The sequence below is a fragment of the Leucopleurus acutus genome, assembly GCF_964270905.1.
Source record: "Leucopleurus acutus genome assembly, chromosome: 3".
Classification (NCBI taxonomy): Eukaryota; Metazoa; Chordata; class Mammalia; order Artiodactyla; family Delphinidae; genus Leucopleurus; species Leucopleurus acutus.
The window spans coordinates 87,482,002-87,503,607 of NC_139145.1; the positions used below are offsets into that span (position 1 = coordinate 87,482,002).

Sequence of the window (21,606 nt, forward strand, 5' to 3'; positions counted from 1 at the left end):
TTCTAGCAACACTATTGATCAAAGTGTTCCATTAGACTGTCTTCACAGATAGCTCTACATTTTAGTCACACTGCAAAAAAATGGTAAAATAAGTAGCTATGATAAGTTCAATGGGAATATTATCATGATTAATTCATTTCCCTATGTATAATGCAATTAATTGTTTTATTTTATCTAAAATTATGCTCTCTAGTTCCAATTTTTGTATGTTTATTTGAGTGAACAAACAGTGATTTCATAGTTGCTGCTTTTTTAAGATTTTAAATTAAACATGCTTCCACACAGAAAAAAAATGAATTTGGATGTCTACCTCACACCATACACAGCTATTAACTTGTAATGGATCAAAGACCTACATGTAAAAGCTAAAACTATAAAACTCTAGAAGGAAACACAGGTGAAAACTGGCATGACCTTGCATTAGTCAATGGTTTTTTAGATACAACACCAAAAGCATGTGAAATGAAAGAAAATTAGATAAATTGGACTTTGGCAAAATTTAAAACTTTTGTGTGTCAAAGAACATTACCAAGAAAGTGAAAAGACAATTCACAAAATGAGAAAAATTTTTTTCAAATTATATATCTGAAAAGGGGCTTGTACCCTGAATATATAAAGAACTCATAACTCAACAATGAAAAATACCACCAATTAAAACGTGTGCAAAGGATATGAACAGTAATATCTCTGAAGAACATGTGCAAGTGACCAATAATCACATTAAAAGATGCTTAACACCATTAGTCATCAGGAAAATGCAAATAAAACTACAATGAGATACCACTTCATATTTACTAGGATGCCTATAATTTTTAAAAAATGAAAAAATAACAAGCATTGAGACTGTAGAGAAATTGGAAAACTCATGCATTATATACATTGCTGGTGGGAATGCAAAATGTTGCAACCACTGTGGAAAACAGTTTGGCAGTTCCTCAAAAACTTAAACATAGAATTACCACACAACCCAGCAATTCCTCGGTATATAACTGAAAGAACTGAAAACATACATTCACTTAAAAACTTGCATGTGAATGTTCATTGCAGCATTATTCATAATAGCCAAAGGTGGAACAACCCAAATGTCCATCAGCTGATGAATGGATAAACAATATATGATAAATCCATACAAGGGATTATTCAGTCATAAAAAGGAATGAAGTATTGATACATGATACAACATGGATGAACCTTGAAAACATTACATTAAGTTGAAAGAAACTAGACAAAAACGGTCACACATTGTGTGACTCTTTTTATGTGAAATGTCCAGAATAGGCAAATCCATAGGGATGAAAAATAGATGAGTGATTACCAGAAAATTGAAAAGGGGGGGAATTAAGACTAATTGTTAACAGAAATGCAGTTGCTTATTGCGGAGACTGAAAGGTTCAGGAATTCTATAGTGGTGATGGTTGCACAACATAATGAATATACTAAAACCACTGTGTGTACACTTTGAAATGCTGATTTTTCTGTTGAGTGAAGTATATCACAATAAAATAATTTAAATAGGCGTAAGTCTGCCATTTTGCAGGGTTTTAAAAAATGTTTTTTTATGAAGAAAAAAATCATTTATAGAAATTAAAAATTTTCCTTCCTCTATGTTACCTTTACCAAACTAGAATACTCCAAAAAATACTAAATTAGGTCAGAAAAAAATTTTAAATTACAATTAAGGAGCCTCTAAATTTTATCCATCTTAGATTATCATACTTAATACCTGAAACCTTCACATTCGCAGTGACTTAAAACCTCAGTTACCTCTGTAGTCAAGGGGAAAATCTTCTTCAAATAAATAGGATATCTAACACCTCACAGAAATAGTTCTGTACCTTTATTCATAGTGTACCACACATCATAAACTACAGACTATCTCAATCTTTTTAGTTCATGAAATTTCTGAATAAATCAGGCAATATCAAAGGGCACTTAACTGATGGAGATAATGATTGCCTTAATCATGAAGATAAAAATGTGATCAACTGGGGGAAGTGACCATTCCCTAGAATTCTCAATTAACAGAGGGAACATATTCTTAAATGAAATGGGCATTTCATAGCTTCAAGGATGTTCATAAATTTATTAAAAATGTATATCTGAATGAGGCACATGTTTTGTGGGAAAGGCACTTCATTTCAGGTAAAAGCAGTTTGTAAACACCAAATTTTAACCTATATCAATCACTGTCAATTTAGTAATTTTACTGAAGAATAAAGTAATTTTATTCTTCAGTAAAATTACTTAAGTATTTTATTAAGTAAAATTACTTATAATAATTTTACTTTTAAGTGGAGAAAATATGCAAATACTTTCAAATATTCAAAAAGTTATGGTTTATACCAATTAATTATGAAGATTGTACATACTATACCTGACACACTTTTAGGAATGCCAACCCTATACAACTTCATCTTAATGAACAAATAGGATTTTTTTTATTTTAGATGTAAATTAGTGTGTCTTGAAAGAAAAAACCTCTCTCGTCCTCAGATCAACGCTGATTTATCAAAACTGCCTCTGTCTAGAGCCAAAAGCTGAACTTCCATAACAATGAACTTCAAAGTAATGTAGGGAAAAAAACAAACATGGGAAATGGTACCCCATTCCCATAGAATTCTTATTTTTCTGTCATTAGCTAAACTTTTTAAGCTCTAAATTCCACTCTCCTACATTTCCATCTAAAAATAAAACTAAAGGAAACCTTGAGTTTATAATGAGCCTTGGCTCTCAAGTATTTCAGACATTTTACTCAAGTCAAGCTTGATCTCTAACAGCACACAGGAAGAAAAAATGGTGGGGGACACCTTTCACAAATCAGCTATTAGGTGCTGGCACAAAGACCTCTGACCTAACTGAAATAAAGGTGAGTTAATTACAACTTAATTATGTCCTGTGTTTCACTGACTCATTTTAATGTTAAATAATTTTATAAACGGTTCACTGAGGTATCTGAACATTTCTTCTCAAGAACTACGTTTGTTTTTCTTTTTTAAAAAACTATTTTTAAATATTTCCTTTTTTAGACTTGTTTTTCTTTTTTCTTCTAATAAAAGTTATCAAAAGACTCTCTTCATAGAGTCTCTGAAACTTCTTATAAACTCTTAATCAAGTCTCCTATACTTTATTTTGACTGTCAAATCATAACAAAACAAGTCCTATGAACTAGTATTTATCTGTAAAGTTGTAAATTTAAGAAAACAAAAGTAGGAGATAAGATTTGAAAGAGACTTACTCTATCATGTAGCTCTTGCCCATAATTATTTTTATTTTCACTTGCTATTTAATGCCATATGAGATGGTCTGCATTAGTTCTACTCCCATAGAACACTTCAGCATATTGGAAGTGACAATGGCAGCATCAAAGGTTAAAATCTATCTCTTTTACACAAAAATATAATTTCCTGCTTTTTTGTTAATTAAAACACTTGATGCTTTGCCACAATTGTACATAAAAGATTGTTGCCTGAGTGGAATAAATATGGGAACATGTGTTTTATATTAAAAAGGAATTAGAGCAAATAAATCCAAAATGTGAATGGACATTTAACTAATAAAAGGTTAGGAAACACTTTTTTTTTCTAAATAAGAGGAGGTCACATTGTCTTAGCTGAACTTTTAAAGAATAAGAAATGATATTAAGATATTATTCTGTAGAAACTTCACAAGATGGGGGGAAAAGCATGTAATTAATTTGTACTGAATATCATTTTAACCATCATTCAATAAAATACTATTATAAAGCTCTACTGTGAATGAGGCATGGCTAGAATAAAAAGTTTGATAATTTAGTTTTATAGGTCATGAAGTAAGAAAAATACTTTATAATTTTATATATAAATGAGATAAGAATATTTTTTATCTTGCTTGCCTATAGCTGCTATTACTAGGGATAATTAATATTCTATGCATTACTGTGATGTGCCTAGCCCAAATTTCAAACGGACTTCAATTATCTAATTAAAATGTTCTTAAAGATATGAACACACATATAAACTGATACATTTTAAAAATAGATATACAGTAATCCCTATTATAAAAACATGTTTCACTGTAAAAGAAACTTGTTTATATTTTTCTTCTAATAAAGCCCCAAAGTACATAAAATACTCCCTGTAACTACTTATATGTAGTACAGAAAATCTACAATACAAGTTTCTTTCCTGCCTACATCACTGTTACTAGGGATTTTAATATACACATATATACACAGACTCATATGCCCACAAAAAGTTAAATTGTGTACTTACCTTTCCATTCATAAATACAAGTTTACATATTATATTCATTGGTATATCAGAAAGAAGGTAGACAATGACTATTTTCAGTAGCATAGAGAGTTCATCCTACTTACTGTTGAAGAGCCCAGTGCAGACTTTGGAGACCTAATGATTCCAGCAATTGAATGACGAATAGACTCAAATTTGGACAGCCTCTCCTTCCTTTCCTGGAGAGATTAAGAAAGAAGCCTTCAGCAGTAGTAAACTATCTAGTATATACACAGTTATGCTAGGTATTTTGGTATTTATCCAAGCTTATGTCCATCCACTCTGTCTTCCAAGTAAATAAAATGTAAGCTTCCTAACATTAAGAATGAAAAATAACCAAACGCATATGAACTCTATAGCATTTTATTTTCCTGGTCCCTCAATAAATGTCATGATTTGGGGAAAAACAAGAAAGAAATAGAAATTCATGAGATGAGAGAAAACAAGAAATGCTAAGGAAACACAGAGAAAACCAAATATTAGCACTCAGAGGAAAAACAAAAAGACACAGCTAGAAGGAACCAGTCTAACAGAAAATTTCAGATAGTACTGTAGTTGTGACATATTCTTCATAAATTTAATTACAAAACAACTGCTGTATATGCCTTACTCCCCACTCTTCCATTCTCCACATCTTGGCTATACCTTTTTAACAGTTTTCGCCTTCCCAAATGTTTTTATTTCAGAAGATTTCTCAAGCACTAGAAATAGATTTAAAAAAAAATCCCAAACACCCCAGCTCTTCCAAATGACAGTCTATTTAGATGCCACGGTAATTAAAAATGAACAACTTTAACCAAAAAGCACACAACAGTTCTCAAAGCAAGGCTCTTAAAGGAGGCACTAAGGTAGAAACAATAAGGTTATTGATGTCAGAAGGGAAAAAGGGTGTAAGTCTGGGCAAATCACTTAACTATTGTGGCTCTTAAGTTTCCATATCAGTAAACAGGAGGACACTGGACTAGATAAAAATCTTCATCTCGAAAAGTTCGTGACCATTGTTCAACTCCCCAATCATTTGCATTGCATTGATTATTGATGAAACTTTCATAGAAGAGCCCACTGCATCAGGCTGGCAACCAGAGTTACTCCGCTTAGGACAATTAGTTATATCCTGCCTGAGGGTACCCTCAGAACTTGTTCCCCAATGGAAGGATGAACTACGGAGAGTGAAAGGTAACAATGGAACACTTTTTTGTTAATAATAGCTTGTTGAAGCAATAACCATATATTATTTCTTACAGACTTCCGTAAATAAACTCAATCTAATAACATTATTAGAAGGAACGATGAAAGTGATTATTTGGCCCTGTAGGAACAGTCAGATACTTATTCAAGTCAGTAGGCAATAAGATTCAAGAAAAAGATAACATTCATGCTCAAACTCCAGGCTGAGGGCCAAATATCTCTGGGACTACTTATGCAAAGCAGCCATGAAATTTGGAGGGATTTTGTGAGAAATAACTACAGGGAAATTATAACGCTAGAGAAGACTGTCTCCTGAAAAAAATTCTCAACTGTTGATAACTCTATAATATAAATGAAATACTTCAAATATCAATATGTCCTTCATAAAAGGAATGCATTTATAAATAAATAACTTAGTCTTTTGCAGATATTGATTTGCAGGAGAGAATGAAGGATACACAGTTTCTATTCCCATCCCATCACGGTATACAATTTAAGTATAAAACAGTTTCTAATTGATTTATTTTAGCAATTGGGTTCTGACTGAAGAGAAACCATTTTAGAAGTATTCACTGTCTAGTAACCTAGTTTGTCATGCTGTCTTTTTTTCTTTGATGCTTGCATATTAAGAACATTTATTAAAAGAAAGCCCCCTTGCTAAGTCAAGCATTTTCATATTTTGAAATAATGAAATTGGAAACTAAATGTGCAAAAGGAACATTTGAATGATTAAGATTTTGTCTTAAAATAATGATGCTAAGGAAATTTATAGTAAAACCGAATGGAGTTCAACGAAACTTAGGTTGTAAAGCTTTCTGTCATTCTTCCTGCTTTCTTGACTCTGTATCTTCTTAAATGATTTCTCCAGGGACATAAATCCCAAGCCTCAGGCTATAATCAGCTCCCTCCCTGTTCAATATAGAAATATAATTCATGTTCCATGGAGATTTTCTCAAATGTATGAGCAAAAATGTATTATAATTCTTTTAATAAAGTATCCAGTAGTGCAAGATGTACACCAAACAGTTTCCTTTTGAGCACCTCACTGACTCAACAATTTAAGTACTAATAGATTTTGCTCAGTAAGCAACTGTGCATTTCAGTTTTTTAAAACTTACAGTACTATGAGTTAAATTATCAAGACATCTTAACTGAAATTCTGCTTTTAAAACAATTAAGGGATATAATAATAGGGCAGTACATTTATCTTCTTTGCTTAAACTAATAAATTATTAAACAAAGAATACATTACGATGAGAATGAAAGTATTTCATTAGCGGTCCCTATGTCTAGTAATCAAGGCACTTTACCAATTTCAGCCACACCCTCACGAAGCTCATTATTCTATTTAATAAATTATTCATTATTCACCATTATTATTCATTATTCCCAAGCTCGTTATTCTATTTAATAAATTATTTTGAACAGATCAAAATAATTCCTTTGCCATTACCTGTGTAAGCTGAATATATCTTTCTCACAGCAGCTTCCTTATCTCTCCTCCCTCTTCCCTCTCTGCCTCCCATTTTCCCTTCTTTTCTCCTCTCTCTCTCCTTTACCATAATGAATGCTTATAATATTAGCTATTATTATTATTTGGGTTTTACTAATATTGACAAGGACATTTGGGCTGCTTCCATCTTTTGGCTATTGTGAATAGTGCTGCTATGAACATTCATACACATGAACTTGGGTATCTGTTTTCAACTCTTTCAGGGATTTATCTAGGAGTGGAATTGCTCGGTCATATGGTAATTCTACGTTTACCTTCTTGAGGAACAGCCAAACTTCTTTCACAGTGGCTGCACCACTTTACGTTCCCACCAGCAACGGATGTGCCTTCTAACTTCTCCACATCCTCACCAACACTTGTTATTTCTGTTTTTCTGATTATCATCATCCCAGTGGTTGTAAAGTGCTGCTTGCCTTTATTTTTTTAAGGATATTTTCACAGGATATAGAATTAAAAGTCGATGGCTTTTTTTTTTCTTCCAGCACTTTGTCTTCTGGTCTCCATTGCTTCTGGTATGAAGTCAGCTAGAATTCATGTCATTACTCCCCTATACATAATGTTTCTTTTTTCTCTCACTGCTTTTATAATCAACTAGGAAATAAGTACATGTAATTTTTTTTCTTTTAATTATCCTGCTTGGGATCTGTTAAATTTCCTGGACCTGTGGGTTGAAAATGTTGGAAAACACTTAACCATTGTCTCTTCAAATATGTTTCTACTCCCACCTCCCTCTCTCCTTTCTTCCTTAGATTCTAATTACATGTATGTTAGCCCTTTTGATATTACCCCATGATCTCAAACAGTCTATTACCTATTTTTCTCTTTTTGCTTCTTTGTGAATACTTTCTGTCAACCTGTCTTCAAAGCTCACTATAATTTTCCTCGCTGTGTCCAGTCTACTGACAAGTCCATCTAATGAATTGCTCAGCACTGATACTATATTTTTCGTTCTAGAATTTCTATTTTTTATAGCATCCACATTGCTGCTGAACTTCTCCATCTTTTCATATACATTGTCTATCTTTTCTATTAGATCCCTTAGTATTTTTGTAAAAGCTACATTAAAGACATTGATAATTCCAATACCTGGGCCATCTCTGAGTCTGCTTATTTTCTTAGCTGTGGGTCACATTTCTTACTTTTTAGTGGACCATATAACCTTTGATTGTGTGCCAGATGGTTTGTATAAAAAAACAGTAGAATCTGAATTCAATAATATTTACCTCAAGAAAGAGGCACACATACTCCTTTTTTCTGTCAGGCTGCTAGAATTGGGGCTGTAGTTAATAAGTTGGGCCTTGCCTCTGCTGCTGCTCTGGTTTGAATTAGTTCACCACCAGCTTCAAATATTTGGGGCTAGATCAAGAGTTTTTCTTCAGCTAGGAATGGAATCTGAGCCCTGGCAAGATTCCAGCACCCTCTTTTTTGGGAGGGGTGTGGGATAGGCGGGCACTAGGGAGTTCTCTTTACTCTCCAGGCTCACCCACTACTTTATATATCTAAGATAACTTTCTACCCTAAGATAACTTTCTACCCTCCTTCCTAGCCTTTGGAAAGCCATTGCCCTGTACTCTGTGAAGACCCAGAATTCCCTGAAGAGAATCAACTTGGGAGGGATTTCGTATTTTCTTCTGTTGGTGAAAATCCAGAGTGCTCAGTCCTCCTGTCCAAAAGCCTCAAACACCACCCACCCCCCAACAACAGTGTACCACCTTTTTGGTGCAGGGAGAACTTCATTTGGAGTATCTTTCTCAAGTCTCCTTCTCTGATTCTCTGCTCCACTTGGTGAAGACCCTTGAGTAAATGCTGGTGAGTGGATGCTGCCTCACTCTGTGGGGAGGGCTCCTCCAGATTCTCATCTGTCACACCAGCCTACACACTGTTCTTACAAGCTTGTTAAAAGTTTGTTGAGTTGACTTCTTATTCCCTTCGATGGAAGTTTCTTCTTATCACACAGTTCCACCAAGGATGGAAGTAGTCACAGGTTTTTTGTTTGTTTGTTTTTTGGTTTTGTTTTTGTTTCCTATGAAAGGCTTGCCACTAGTTCTGGACTTTGGTTCATTTAGGTTTCTTTCTGTCCTCAGATCCCTGATGAGTATTTTTTTTAACCATTATTTTGTACTTTATCCTCCTTATTTTGGTTATGAGGTAAGAATGAACATCTCTTATGACTTTCTATATTCAAACAGGATGCAGCATTCATATGTATTTTATTAAGACAAGTAACCTACCTGTCATAATTTTATTTACCTTTATTCACAAACCAAGAAAATAAAAAGACACAATTTAAGGGTCTTCAGTATGACAAAGAAGCCATTAATTTATCAAAAGTTACAGACTTGAATTTAACTACCATTTTCTAAAGCAGTCAATTATCACAACAGGCCTTTAAAGACTATGTTCCTCAGAAGATTATTGAAAGGGTTAAACTCCAGACATCACAAAAATTTTTCTTGTTATTCTGTTTTGGTTTTCTTGTTTTTTGGTTTTTTGTTTGTTTTCTTTTGTTGATTGCTCTTGGGGGGTAGGGGAGATGAAGTTTATTGGTTTTATATTTTCTGCAGAGGACCTCACAAGGACACCATAAAGACTACTATGTACATATTTCATTTCTGTAAACATTTTAAGTTTTCAACTTTATCTAAGAAGTTTCATGAATGGTTTTACTGTTTGATATTTTCATACTGCACATGTATCAATAATCCTCTTATCTGTTCAGAGCTCCTTTTGTTACTGGAACTAATAACTGAGAACATTTCAAGTTTCAAGGCCTCAGTCAAGACTTTATTAGAATGGAATCAGCAACTGCAGGACCCAAAAGAAAATCATGACTTAAATAACAAAAAAGAATAAATTTTAAAGAAAGGAATGTGGCGCTTATAATGTTACGCTTCCATTATCAGCAAATAAAATCCAACTGGGAAACGTGTTTTAGAAAGAAGTCAGTTATGTTCTAAGCATATGTCTCACCCTCAACCCCTTTCTAAGAGAAACTTCCACACTATGGGATTGCTGGTACCACCTGCCTGAGAATGAAGTTAATAGATAAAAGGTGAGAAATGAAGACAGACAAATTCTTGATGACATGGTTTGAATTTCCGGATATATCCGTTATGTGAGTGGATAAACTCTCTTTTTTGCTTTAACTAATCTGCCTTACTTGACTGCTACATAGAATGAATACAGCAGGCCTTCCTGGAATATCCATGAGTAACTGAAGATTTCTAATAAACGATTACAAATATCACAATTGTCACTAACAAAATAATGCACTAACATTTTTAATGTTTTGGACACATATTTACTTTCAACAGGAGAATAAATATTTTAATATTGAAATACATTAACATAAATGTAAAAATTATTTGCAAAATAAACACTTACTATGTTGTGATGATTACTCTTACTTATTCCTATTACTTAACAGTTTCAGCACATGACACACAAAATAACTGCTCAACATGTTGGTGAAAACCCTAGTTTAGATGGTTATTAATAGATGTTATATTACAAAAGGTTCAGTAATTCCACAGATTTTGGAACTGCTCAGTTAAACAAATTTAAACAGATTTCTTAAATGCAACATGTCTCAGAGCCTCAATAATGCATTAGTACATGCACTCTTTTTTTGGAAGAAATATTATTCTGCAAAATTCACTTCAAGAAATGCTGTCATGAGGCTTTCATTATGAGGCAGTAGGAGGGAAAACATTCTCCTCCACTTTACATCAGTCATGGCTTTTTCTTGGACATTATCTTCACATGTAACAGCTCCAAATTAACTAATTCCAGCTCCTCTCTTTCTGGCCACAAGCACCTACCCCATTGGTTTGCTTTCACCAGTTCCACTGTAACCATTTTCCAACATCACTGAAACCCTAAGGCTCTGAGTCTCCTAATCTCTCCCAATCAATCACCTGCTCATTTCTTCTCTTCTTTTTCTAACTGAGATGCCATGACACATCATTTCACTGACACTTTTGCCAATATTCTAAATTCCCTTGCTCTCCTGTCTCTTTGTTGTCCCCAGGCAGCAAACCCTAATGGTGGATCGATTCAACTTTCTGCATTCAGCAACTCACCACTGCTGGGGAGAATCACATGATTATTACTTCAAAAGAGCCCTAAATATCTGACATACTATGAAATTTCTCTGGCCAACTCACTTCTTAACTCTCCCACTGCCGTTGTCAACCATTTCAAACCTTTCTTACTTTTCTCGTGTCTAAAACCACCTTGTTCTACCCTCTACAGCTTCTTTAGAAGGAAGCTACAAGCCAGCAACTCTTTCAACTTCCCTTTTCAAACCTACAAATCCATTCCTTCTCTTCCCATGGAAACACGAAGCTGTCTCTCTCCCACAAAGGGTGACCACTCTACTTGTACCTCATCCCTTCCTGTCCTCCCAAGGACTTTACACCTTAAAAAAAACCTAATAGATTTCTCTTTGATGTACTGTCCCATCAGCTTTTATATTTAAGTTGCTCTCATAGGAAAACAAGTAAGAGAAAGGAGGTGGGAGAGAGAAATGAAGAGAAGAAAGGATGAACCTTTCCCTTTACCACACATCCTGCTCCAGCTACTGCTTGCTCTTTACAAAAAAAAAAAAAAAAAAATCCCTAAAGGAGTTATCTATGTAAGCCAGAAATCTCAGGACCAAGTCTCTATTCCTATACAATAGGCACTAATCTGTTTAAATTAATAAAGCATCCATTGCATATACTGGTATTTTCATAAATTCATTCACTATTCATCATTAGGCAATAAGCAGAGCAGAATCAATAAGTGATAAAGAGCATACTGGCCTAGAACAGTCAATATGTAACTCCAAATATCATACTTACTATCAGAAAGAACTCTGATTAGGTGTCATCGTCCAAACTACAATTTTTCAGCTGAAAATTTAGAGTGGGTATTCATCAAGTAACCATATCAATGGTTTCACAAAATTATTAAAGGTACAATAATAGTACAATAATTCTAAATATTTAAAATTGTATTTTTTATTAAGCAAAATTATTACATGGGAGAAAAAGTTTAGAGATAATGAGAATTTGAAAATTCCCTAAATCCCCTTGTTCCTACTGAGTTCTCCAGAGATTTTATAACTAGCGTTGTCTATCTCTGTCCTTATAGAGGAAACCTTAATTTATACCTATTGTAAATGCACATAGAAAATATAATAACAAAGAAAGTATAGCCCAGAAACACTAATCATATTTTCATCCATCAGTTTGAGGTAAAAACTCTGTATAGCTCTGAGTACAGAGATGACTGAACCTTAAAATAATGCCTTTCCAGGAAGGTTTCCTGTAGTTATCTCACTCAGAGCAAAATTTCATGAAGATTCTAATAAAAGTACCTGAAAGGTTATAAATGGTGTTTAAATTTTTATTCCTGATGAATTTTTTACCCCACAACATTCTTTTTGGCTTTGATTATATACTTTCTATTTCAATATATAACTAGAGTTAAGAAGTGATTTGTTCAATTGGAGTGGCAGCCCTAAAAATCGAGAGGCTATATTTTATTAAAATAATGGCCAAAGGGAATGTCAAATGTCTTGACTAAACTTCCCTAGGTTTGCCTGACCTACACATTTTAGAAAGCACAGCTTTTAAAGGCACCAAGATTGTTCTTCACTGTCTTCATTCCTTAGGCAAGCTAACTCTCCTGTTTCAAGATACACATTGGACATATTTTCTCCTTGCCAAGCATTAACTTCCTACCTTACAAGTGGCTGCAATGTGTTTTAGCTGAGATTCAGAAAAGTTTACACAGAAGAAAATTTTCTTATAAAGGGGAAGGAAAGCTGCTACAAATATTTGTAATGTCTGGTAGCAATCAGATGGATTCACAACTTCTCAGGATGGGTAAGGAAAAGAGGAAGTGGTTTACAGCCAATCTAGGTCTATTTAACACAAATAGCTATGCTCAAAGGTACATAGCAAGCTCCGCAGTTATTTTGTTTTGTTTTGTTTTTACATATCCAAGAGAATTAGAATACTACTATATAGGTGTAGGGCATTTGATTCTAATCATACTTTCATGGCCTTAGACACAGCAAAAATTTTTCCAGAGCCTCAAAAGACTATTTAGCCATATTCAGAGATTCTCAGAAGACAAAATTCTCAGAGGACAAAAAATGAAAGCATTTCACCCCCACCCCCGCTTAAGTCATGATAAGCTCACAATTCACATTTAAAATTCGAAGAGCATAGAGAACTCTATATCTAATGGATATGAAGCTGAAAGAAGACAGGCATTATATTGAAGATTAGAAAAAGTAAGACAAAAATATCTATGATTTCCTTGGCCATAGAAGTCATTGAAATTATACGATTAGTCTGTAATATTTCTAATTCAGAATACCTTCGCATAGCTATACTTTATTCCAAGTAAAAACCTAATCTTTTATCGGTACTACTCAAATTGTAGTATAATATCTATGGAACTGACTGACAGATACATAATATTTTTTCATTTATATAATATTTTCATTTGAAATAATATTTTCATTTGAAATAATATAATATTTTATTTTGATACATAATATTTTCATTTGAAATAATACCAGGAGAAACAGCAATTCAATAAAGGATGAATCTTAATTAAACAATAATCCTCTTTATCAAAGGATAAAGAAAAAAGAGTATCTCACCAAAAAAAATTTTTTTTTGATCTTAAAAAGGAGTCTGGAATTTTCCTCTCATTAAAAAATAAAACAAACAAACAAACAAAAAAAAAAAACTACCAGATACAATATGAAAGCATTATCATAAGTACCTTAGCCTACTTTCTTTCTGCTTCATGTGATAAAATAAAGCAGATGAGTTAATGAAAGAAGATTATACAAGAACAGCAGATAATTAGGAAGTACTCTATCAATGGATGAAAGACCACTGACACCCACAATGATCAATCTCAACACTGGGATAGAGGTCCAACTAAAATATACTTTATTTTCCACAGATCATTATCCTAACTTTTCCTTCCCTCTGAAACTTAGCCACCTGAAAGTGCTGATAGAAAAAAAAAAAAAAATCAACTATATAACCGTCTCTGCTTATTCCTTGTTATCCACTTGCTTCTCGTGTCACTGAAATTTTAATTTGCTCTCCCACATGATCTCAATGTTGCCAAACCCATTGGGTACTTTATTTGACTTTCCACAGAACGTCTCCCTGTTGACGACTCCCCTCTTTTCCCTAGGCTTCAGTAACATCACTGCCTCTTGGTTTTCCTCCTATCTGTCTGGTTGTTCCACTTCATTCTCCCTTACAACATCCTTTTTCTTTGCCTGCCCCTTAAATGTCAGGCACCCAACATTACCATCCTTGGCCCTCCTCTCTTGCCCCCCCCAAAATCAAACACATTTGTCTCTATCACTTCAATTATCATCTGCATGCTGATGATGCCCAAAAGCTACATCTCTAGGTCAGACCTCCAACTAGAACTCATTATCCTTCCCCCAGTTCAATCTGCTTCTATTCCTATGAGCCTTTCTTTCGTGGCTAGCACCAACAACTACAGAATTCCGAAGGCAGAAATATGGAGGTCAATCTTGGTATTCCTTCTCCCTCATATCCATATCCAATCAGTCACCAAATTCAAAAGTTTGTAAAATATCTCTAAAATCAGCCCCTTTCTTTCAGGACTCCCTGATGTGACTTCAGTTCAGGCACCAGCATTACTGCCCTCAATTGTTCTTTGCTCCTGTTCTCTATAAAGCCCCCAGAGTGGCCTTTGTAAAAAGGTAAATCAGACCATTTCACTCTGCTGTTTACTATCTTGAATGGCTCCCCCACTATGTTCACAATAAAATCCCAATTCACACAAAAAGTTTTTTCTATAATATAGCTCCTACATACTTATTCAATCCCATCTCTCTCCACTTAACTTTTCATACCTATAATATGGTCATATATAAATACTGAAGATTTAGAATGCACCATATTTTCTTTTACTTAAGTGATACATGATGCTTCTTCCTTTTCCTGAAATACTCTTCCAATATTTTTCTTTTTTTTTGCCCTGTCCACCTCTTATTCCTTCTTCAGGCCCAAAGCAGACTTTTACCCCAAGATCTGGTACTCTAAATCAAGAGTATTCTTTTTATGTCCTCTGACAATACCCAAGCTTTACTGTCATCACATTCTTGTTATAATTATCTGTTAACTTCACTGTTATCTGTTAACTTCAAGGAACTGTGAGCTCCTTGCGGACAAGGACTTTATCTCATTCAGTTTTGTATACAAAGCTGAGACAGTGCGTGTGGCATACTGCACTCTCCAAAATGGCCTCAACAATATCTCCATCACACATGCCCTTCTTACCACAAAGACTCTGACTCTTCTTTCACTGAGAAGTGGGGCATATGTTCTCTCCACTTGATTTTGGGTGAGTATGTGACAATGGTGAAAGGGACATTACGTGACTTCTGAGGCTAGGTCATACAATCAGCTTCCTTCTGGTTTCCTTAGAACATATACTCTTGAACCTAGGCACCTCAAGCTGTAACAAACATCAAGCAACCCAGAGACAGATCTACAAGAAGATAAACAAGAGCTCAGTTGAACTTGCAGCCAGCAGCACCCAAACTGCAAGTCATGTGGGTGAACCACTTAGGAAGTGGATCCTAATGCCTCTAGCCCAACTGTTACAGTTTATGATACGTGGAACAGATAAGCCTTCCCCACTGAACTCTTCCCAAACAGAGATTCATGAGCAAATGAATAATTGGTTGTTTTAAGCCTTTAAGTTTTGCAATGATCTGTTACATAGCAATAGATCATCAGAATAATGCCTGTCATAAAGTACACACACAGTGGAGTATAGATATGCAAAACACGTACTAACACATATACATAAAGTTTAGTGAATCAATGAATACATTTTCCAAATCAATTTTACTCCATAAGTTAGATTTGGTGGACAGAGGAGAGATTGTTGCCAAATATTTTAATTAGAATAGTTAAAGTATCTTACCTTTTTTATCATTACAAAAACTGATTCAGAAAATCAAACACAAGAAATATATAAATCAAGGTAAATGTCCTCGTAATCACCACCCAGTTCAAGAAACAGAACTTTGCCAAATACTGCAGAAGGCCTCCAGGTGACAGACAGGTCCCAGTCACAACCACCTATATCCCTTCCTCCAAGGTTACCACTATCATGTCTTCCACAGTAAATCACTCACTTGCATTATTTTTAGTTTTTAGTGTGCATCCCTAGACACTATACTTTTAGTTTTGAACATTTTAAAAATTTTATTTAATGTATCTTTAAGCATCTTTTAATCAATAAGTTCCCTCTCCATCCCTATATTTTCCTTACAATTCAGCTGTTTAAAGACCCAGCCATTTTGGATGGACCTAGGTTCTGTCATACAGAGTGAAGTAAGTCAGAAAGAGAAAAACAAATATCGTATGCTAACATTTTATACATACATATATATATATATATACACATAATCTAAAAAAAATTGGTTCTGAAGAACCTAGGGGCAGGACAGGAGTAAAGACGCAGACGTAGAGAATGGACTTGAGGACACGGGGAGGGGGAAGGGTAAGCTGAGACGAAGTGAGATAGTGGCATGGACATATATATACTACCAAATGTAAAATAGATAGCTAATGGGAAGCAGCCACATAACACAGGGAGATCAGCTCAGTGCTTTGTGACCACCTAGAGGGGTGGGATAGGGAGGGTGGGAGAGAGATGCAAGAGGGAGGGGATATGAGGATATATGTATACATATAGATGATTCACTTTGTTATACAGCAGCAACTAACACAACAATGTAAAGCAATTATACTCCAATAAAGATGTTAAAAAAAAAAAAAAAGACCCAGCCATTTGACTCAGAGTTTTCCACAGCGTGAATGTGATGATTTCATACTCATGGGGCAGTCCAACATGACCTCTGTCCTCTTTTCTACAAACTGGCAGCTAGGATCAGAGGCTAGACAACGTCTGGTTCTCTCTTTTTGTGATGTTAGCTGCTACTGATGATCAATGTCTACATCCACTAAATCATGGGGTATTGTAAAATGGTGGTATTTCTTCAAATTCTATCATTTGTTTCCCATTTATTAGTTGGAATATTTCTATAAAAAGATGCTTTCCCTCATCAATTATTTGGTTAATCAGCAATTATCTGGTAATACAGTTCATATAGGAAAGGCAGGATAAATGTTTAACTGTTTTATATGGATGTATTTTTTAAATTCAAAGTCTTTGAAACAAGAATTACAAACAAATCAAGATAAGTTTAAATATACTCATTAATGGAATAATAACAATGATGGTGGTGATTAAGGTAAATATAATCAAAGCGAATATATAACAAACTTTTTTAAAGGGCCCTACATATATTAACTCACATAATCCTCACAAACAACTTCATCAGACAAGTACTATTATTTTCTCTTTTTTAAAGATGAGGACACTGAAGCACAGTTAGTAAATGACTGAAACAAGATAGAGGCATGGGTAATGTCTTTATCAGCATTTAAAGGTGGTCCAGAAATAAACATACACATATTCTCAAGTTCACTGATGTATTTCTATGGAGTCTTATAGGGTTATCTCCATTTAGCACCATGATATTTAGCTATGTGACAAAGAGAAATGATTCCATAAAATACTTAGAAAGTGGATAATCAAGGGCTGACGCTACACTAAACCTAGCCCTACTTATCTATAACTCTTTTAAATTCTTTTCCTTGGTCATCTTCAACTTCCCATCTCTCTTTGGATGGGAAGTTTTAATTCAAGTAGATGTTTTAAGTTTTTTTCTTATCCCTAATTTGTCCAAATTTCTAATATGAAAGTTCTTTTTCTGACTTAAGAAAATTCGTATTTACTTTTCTGGCTTAAAATAAGTTATTCCAGCTTGGGCTTCAATTAAACTTATATTACAGTACCTAATGCATTGATATAAGCTAATAACTATGTTATTATAAAGATAAATTATAATTATTATTTTGCAAAGGTTAACATGAGAAATTGGCTCTAAAATCTTTCATTGCAATAAAGTTTTCTAAATGTCTGCTGAGATAGAAAGTTCCAAAGATACTACATAAAGTAATAATCTCTGTATCAGAACAAGGTATTTTAACTGGGTCTCTACAATTTAATGTATACAGATATTTGCTCTACCATTTACTCATGTTTACTTGTAAAAATTATTCTTCAGAAGTCCATTTATTTGAATTACAAAAATACCATAATACTGGAAAAGATTTTAAAGAAAAATCAAGATACATAAATTAGATACTGGCTGGCATGTTATACATACTTCTCATTATTTTAAAGCTTTTACACAAGAGTGAAGGAGTAAAATGTATAACAGAAACTACACCAGCCAATGGATACTTAGCAAATCAATTCAACCAGCAAAGTACTCAAGCACACTGCATCATCTGACTGGTAAAGATTCTTGAAAAACTAAGTTTAAGTAAAACTGTATTTTTAAAGATTCAAATCTGCTAGAAATAACTTTGGTTACAGAGTTTATCCTTAAATTCTTATAACCTTAACAAAAAGCATCGTTACTTAGATAATATGAAGTGTAAAAAATTAAAAAGAACTCATTATTTTGAAATGCATGTTGAAGAGAGATAAAGAAATGAAACAAAGTAGGTTGCACAGATACAACACTAATCATTTGGCCTAATACTAACCAGAATGCATAAGAGTATAAAGACAATGTTTTCTTAACCAGTTTTGCTTTTACATTAACGATACTTATATAAACCAGGACAGAAAAAAATGTACAAGTACATGGATTAAATCTCATGTGGCTAGTCTGGATGAGACCTATTACTGATACCATTTCATACTTCTCCCTTCAACAGGCATGTACCAGTTTATTAAAATTCATCTGACAGATAAATATAAGAATGTAATTTCACCAGAAATGCAACATGTAGTTCTCTTAAATAAGACATTTGGTACAGATTTAAATGAGAAATCTGTGTGGGATGGCTATTCGTGATTAGCTAACTGGACTATTCAAGTACAGTTATTACATTTACCAAATAATAATACATTTTCACTTGAGACTTAAACAATATTATCACTTTCTTCATACTAAGGGTAAATAAGTATACCAATGAAGAATGTCAATCTTCACAAATATAAATAATTAAATACAAGTCATCAAGATAAAAAAGGGATATTCTACTACATAGAATTAGTTCAAACATAGAGAAAGTATTCAATATACTTTTAGACATTGCATTATGAAGTTGCTATGACAGTCTATGAAAATTTACAAACTATTACTAATAGGCCTACAAATGTATTTTCATATACAATTCTCAATTATACAATTTCCTAAACATTCATTACCATTCCCTGACTACTGACAAATGTTTATTTTGGCATGTAATATTAAAAATAAATTTTTAAAAATTTAAAAACTATATTTAAAATCTGCCTTTTTGAAAAAGAAACTATATTACCTAAAAAGACATGCTTAATATTTTTGCCATAAAAGCAATAAAAAGATTAAAATAACAAATTACCAGCAATATTATATTGGCTGGCACATTTTTTTCTCTAAAGGGTTGGACAGGAAATATTTTAGGCTCCTGGGTCACATGGTGTCTGTCACCCCTACCCAACTAGGCTGAAGCCTGTGTTCCAATAAAACTTTATTATGGACACTGAAATCTGAATTTCATATAAATTTTACATATCACAAAGTAGTCCTTCTTTCGATTTTTTTCAACCATTTAAAAATGTAAAAATAATTCTTAGCTCATAAGCCACCCAAATATAGATAGCAGGCCAGATTTGGCCCATGGGCCATAATTTTCCAACCCCTATTATGTCACTTAAATTACAGAAACTATACAACAAAGGCTATATAAGCAGTTGTTAAGAGGACAGATTCTACAGTCAGACTGGGGGCATTCGAATCCTAGCTCTCCTACTTGCAATCTATATCAAGTTGCCTAACTGTCTGTACATCAATTTCTTTCTCTATAAATTGAGAATAATAATAGTACTGCCTATTCGGAATAATAATAGTTCTGCCTAATAGGGTTGCTGTAAGGATTGAATGTGGCATGAAAAGGACTAAGCAAAGCTCCTAGCACCCAATAACTAGTTAACCCTCTCTAAATATGCTGCTGCTGCCATAATAAAAACACAGGAAAAGTTCTATCTCATAAAAGTACACATTATAATATGCAAAGGCTTTCTACTTCCAAATGTCCACAGGCAAAATTAGAGAAAAATCTTTTAAAAAATAGTTATAGTTATAACATTTCAGAACTGGGAGATACCATAAAACTAATCTTGTTTCACCAGAAGTTCAAAGATGTTTTTGGTTCAAGTCTGAGTTAAAGTCAAAACCAGGACTAGAATCAAGTGTCTCCATCTGTATTATGAGACCAGAAAGTCCTGTGTTTATTGTATCTTTGTAGCAATTTCGTAGACATTTACTGACCAAAATTTAAACAACACTCCTTTTTGAGGGGTTTGGAAAAGAGTATTTGGGAAGTATGAGGTCAGGGGCTGGCAAAAACTACTCCAGGCAGACAAAATAGCACAGTGATTAAAAGCAAAAATTTGGTATCAAAGCTGGATTTAAATTTTGCTGCTTGACCCACATAACCTTGGGCTAATTTATGTAATATTTTGGGGGCTCACAGAATAGGTACTCAAAAAATATTTGAATGAAAGGCCGAAATAACTAGGCTTCTCTCAAAGTTAAGGGTCTCACCCACAACCAAAGCTTCAACTTTTGAAAACTTTCTTGATAATTAAAGAGAATAATACACAGCTGTAATGGGTTGGATGTGACACCCTCCCCCAAAAGATATGTCCACCCAGCACCTGTAAATGTGACCTTTCTTGGAAAAAGCATTTCTGCAGATATAAGTAAATTAAGGATCTCAAAATGAGATCTTCCTGGATTGTCCAGGTGGGTCCTAAATCCAAAGACAAGCTTCCTTATAAGAAGACTTAAACAGAAGAGGAAAAAACACAGAAGAGAAGGCAATGTGAAGAAGGGAAACAGAGATTGCTGTGATGTGTCCACAGGTCAAGAAATGCCAGGGTTTGCCAGTAGCCAACCACCGGAAGCTACGAGGGAGACATGGAACTGTTCTCGCTCAGAATCTCCAGAAGGAACCAACTCTGCAGACACCCTGATTTTTAACTTCTGGCCTCTAGAACTGTGAGAGAATAAATCTATGTTGGTTTTAAGTCAGCAAGTTTGTGGTAATTTGTAAGAGCAGTCCTGGGAAACTAATATACAGCTGACAAAGAATCACTGAATATTTACCTTGTAAAGTGATCATCAGCTACTCTAAACATAAAAAAAAAAAAAAATCACCCTTATATGAATTCTATTCATCAGGAAAACTGGTTAAAAATTGCATTATTCTCATAAATTCTATACAGTGAGATTAAAATGTGCATATATGCATTTTTTATTGTTCATTCCCCGCTCCAGGTTTTAGAACCTAATCTCTGACCAGAGACAAGGTTGCTGACCAGCAACACCTTGCCCCCAAATCCACTATCAGAAGTACAGCTGCAGTCCCAAAGACAGTTTTTCTCAACAGGAACCCTGATAACTCCAGAAACTATACAGCAATATGCACAGCTCAGCAG

At 34.0% G+C, this 21,606-nt stretch overlaps 1 protein-coding gene across 3 annotated transcripts in view; it reads right to left on the reverse strand.

Annotated features, from left to right (window-relative positions):
- FER (FER tyrosine kinase) overlaps positions 1–21,606 on the reverse strand; it is a 470,748-nt gene that overhangs the window by 252,558 nt on the left and 196,584 nt on the right. For all 3 annotated transcript variants that reach the window (XM_082836311.1, XM_082836310.1, XM_082836312.1), the window contains one exon: positions 4,355–4,447. In XM_082836311.1, the coding sequence (XP_082692437.1) occupies positions 4,355–4,447 (93 nt within the window). The remainder of the gene's footprint in view (positions 1–4,354; positions 4,448–21,606) is intronic.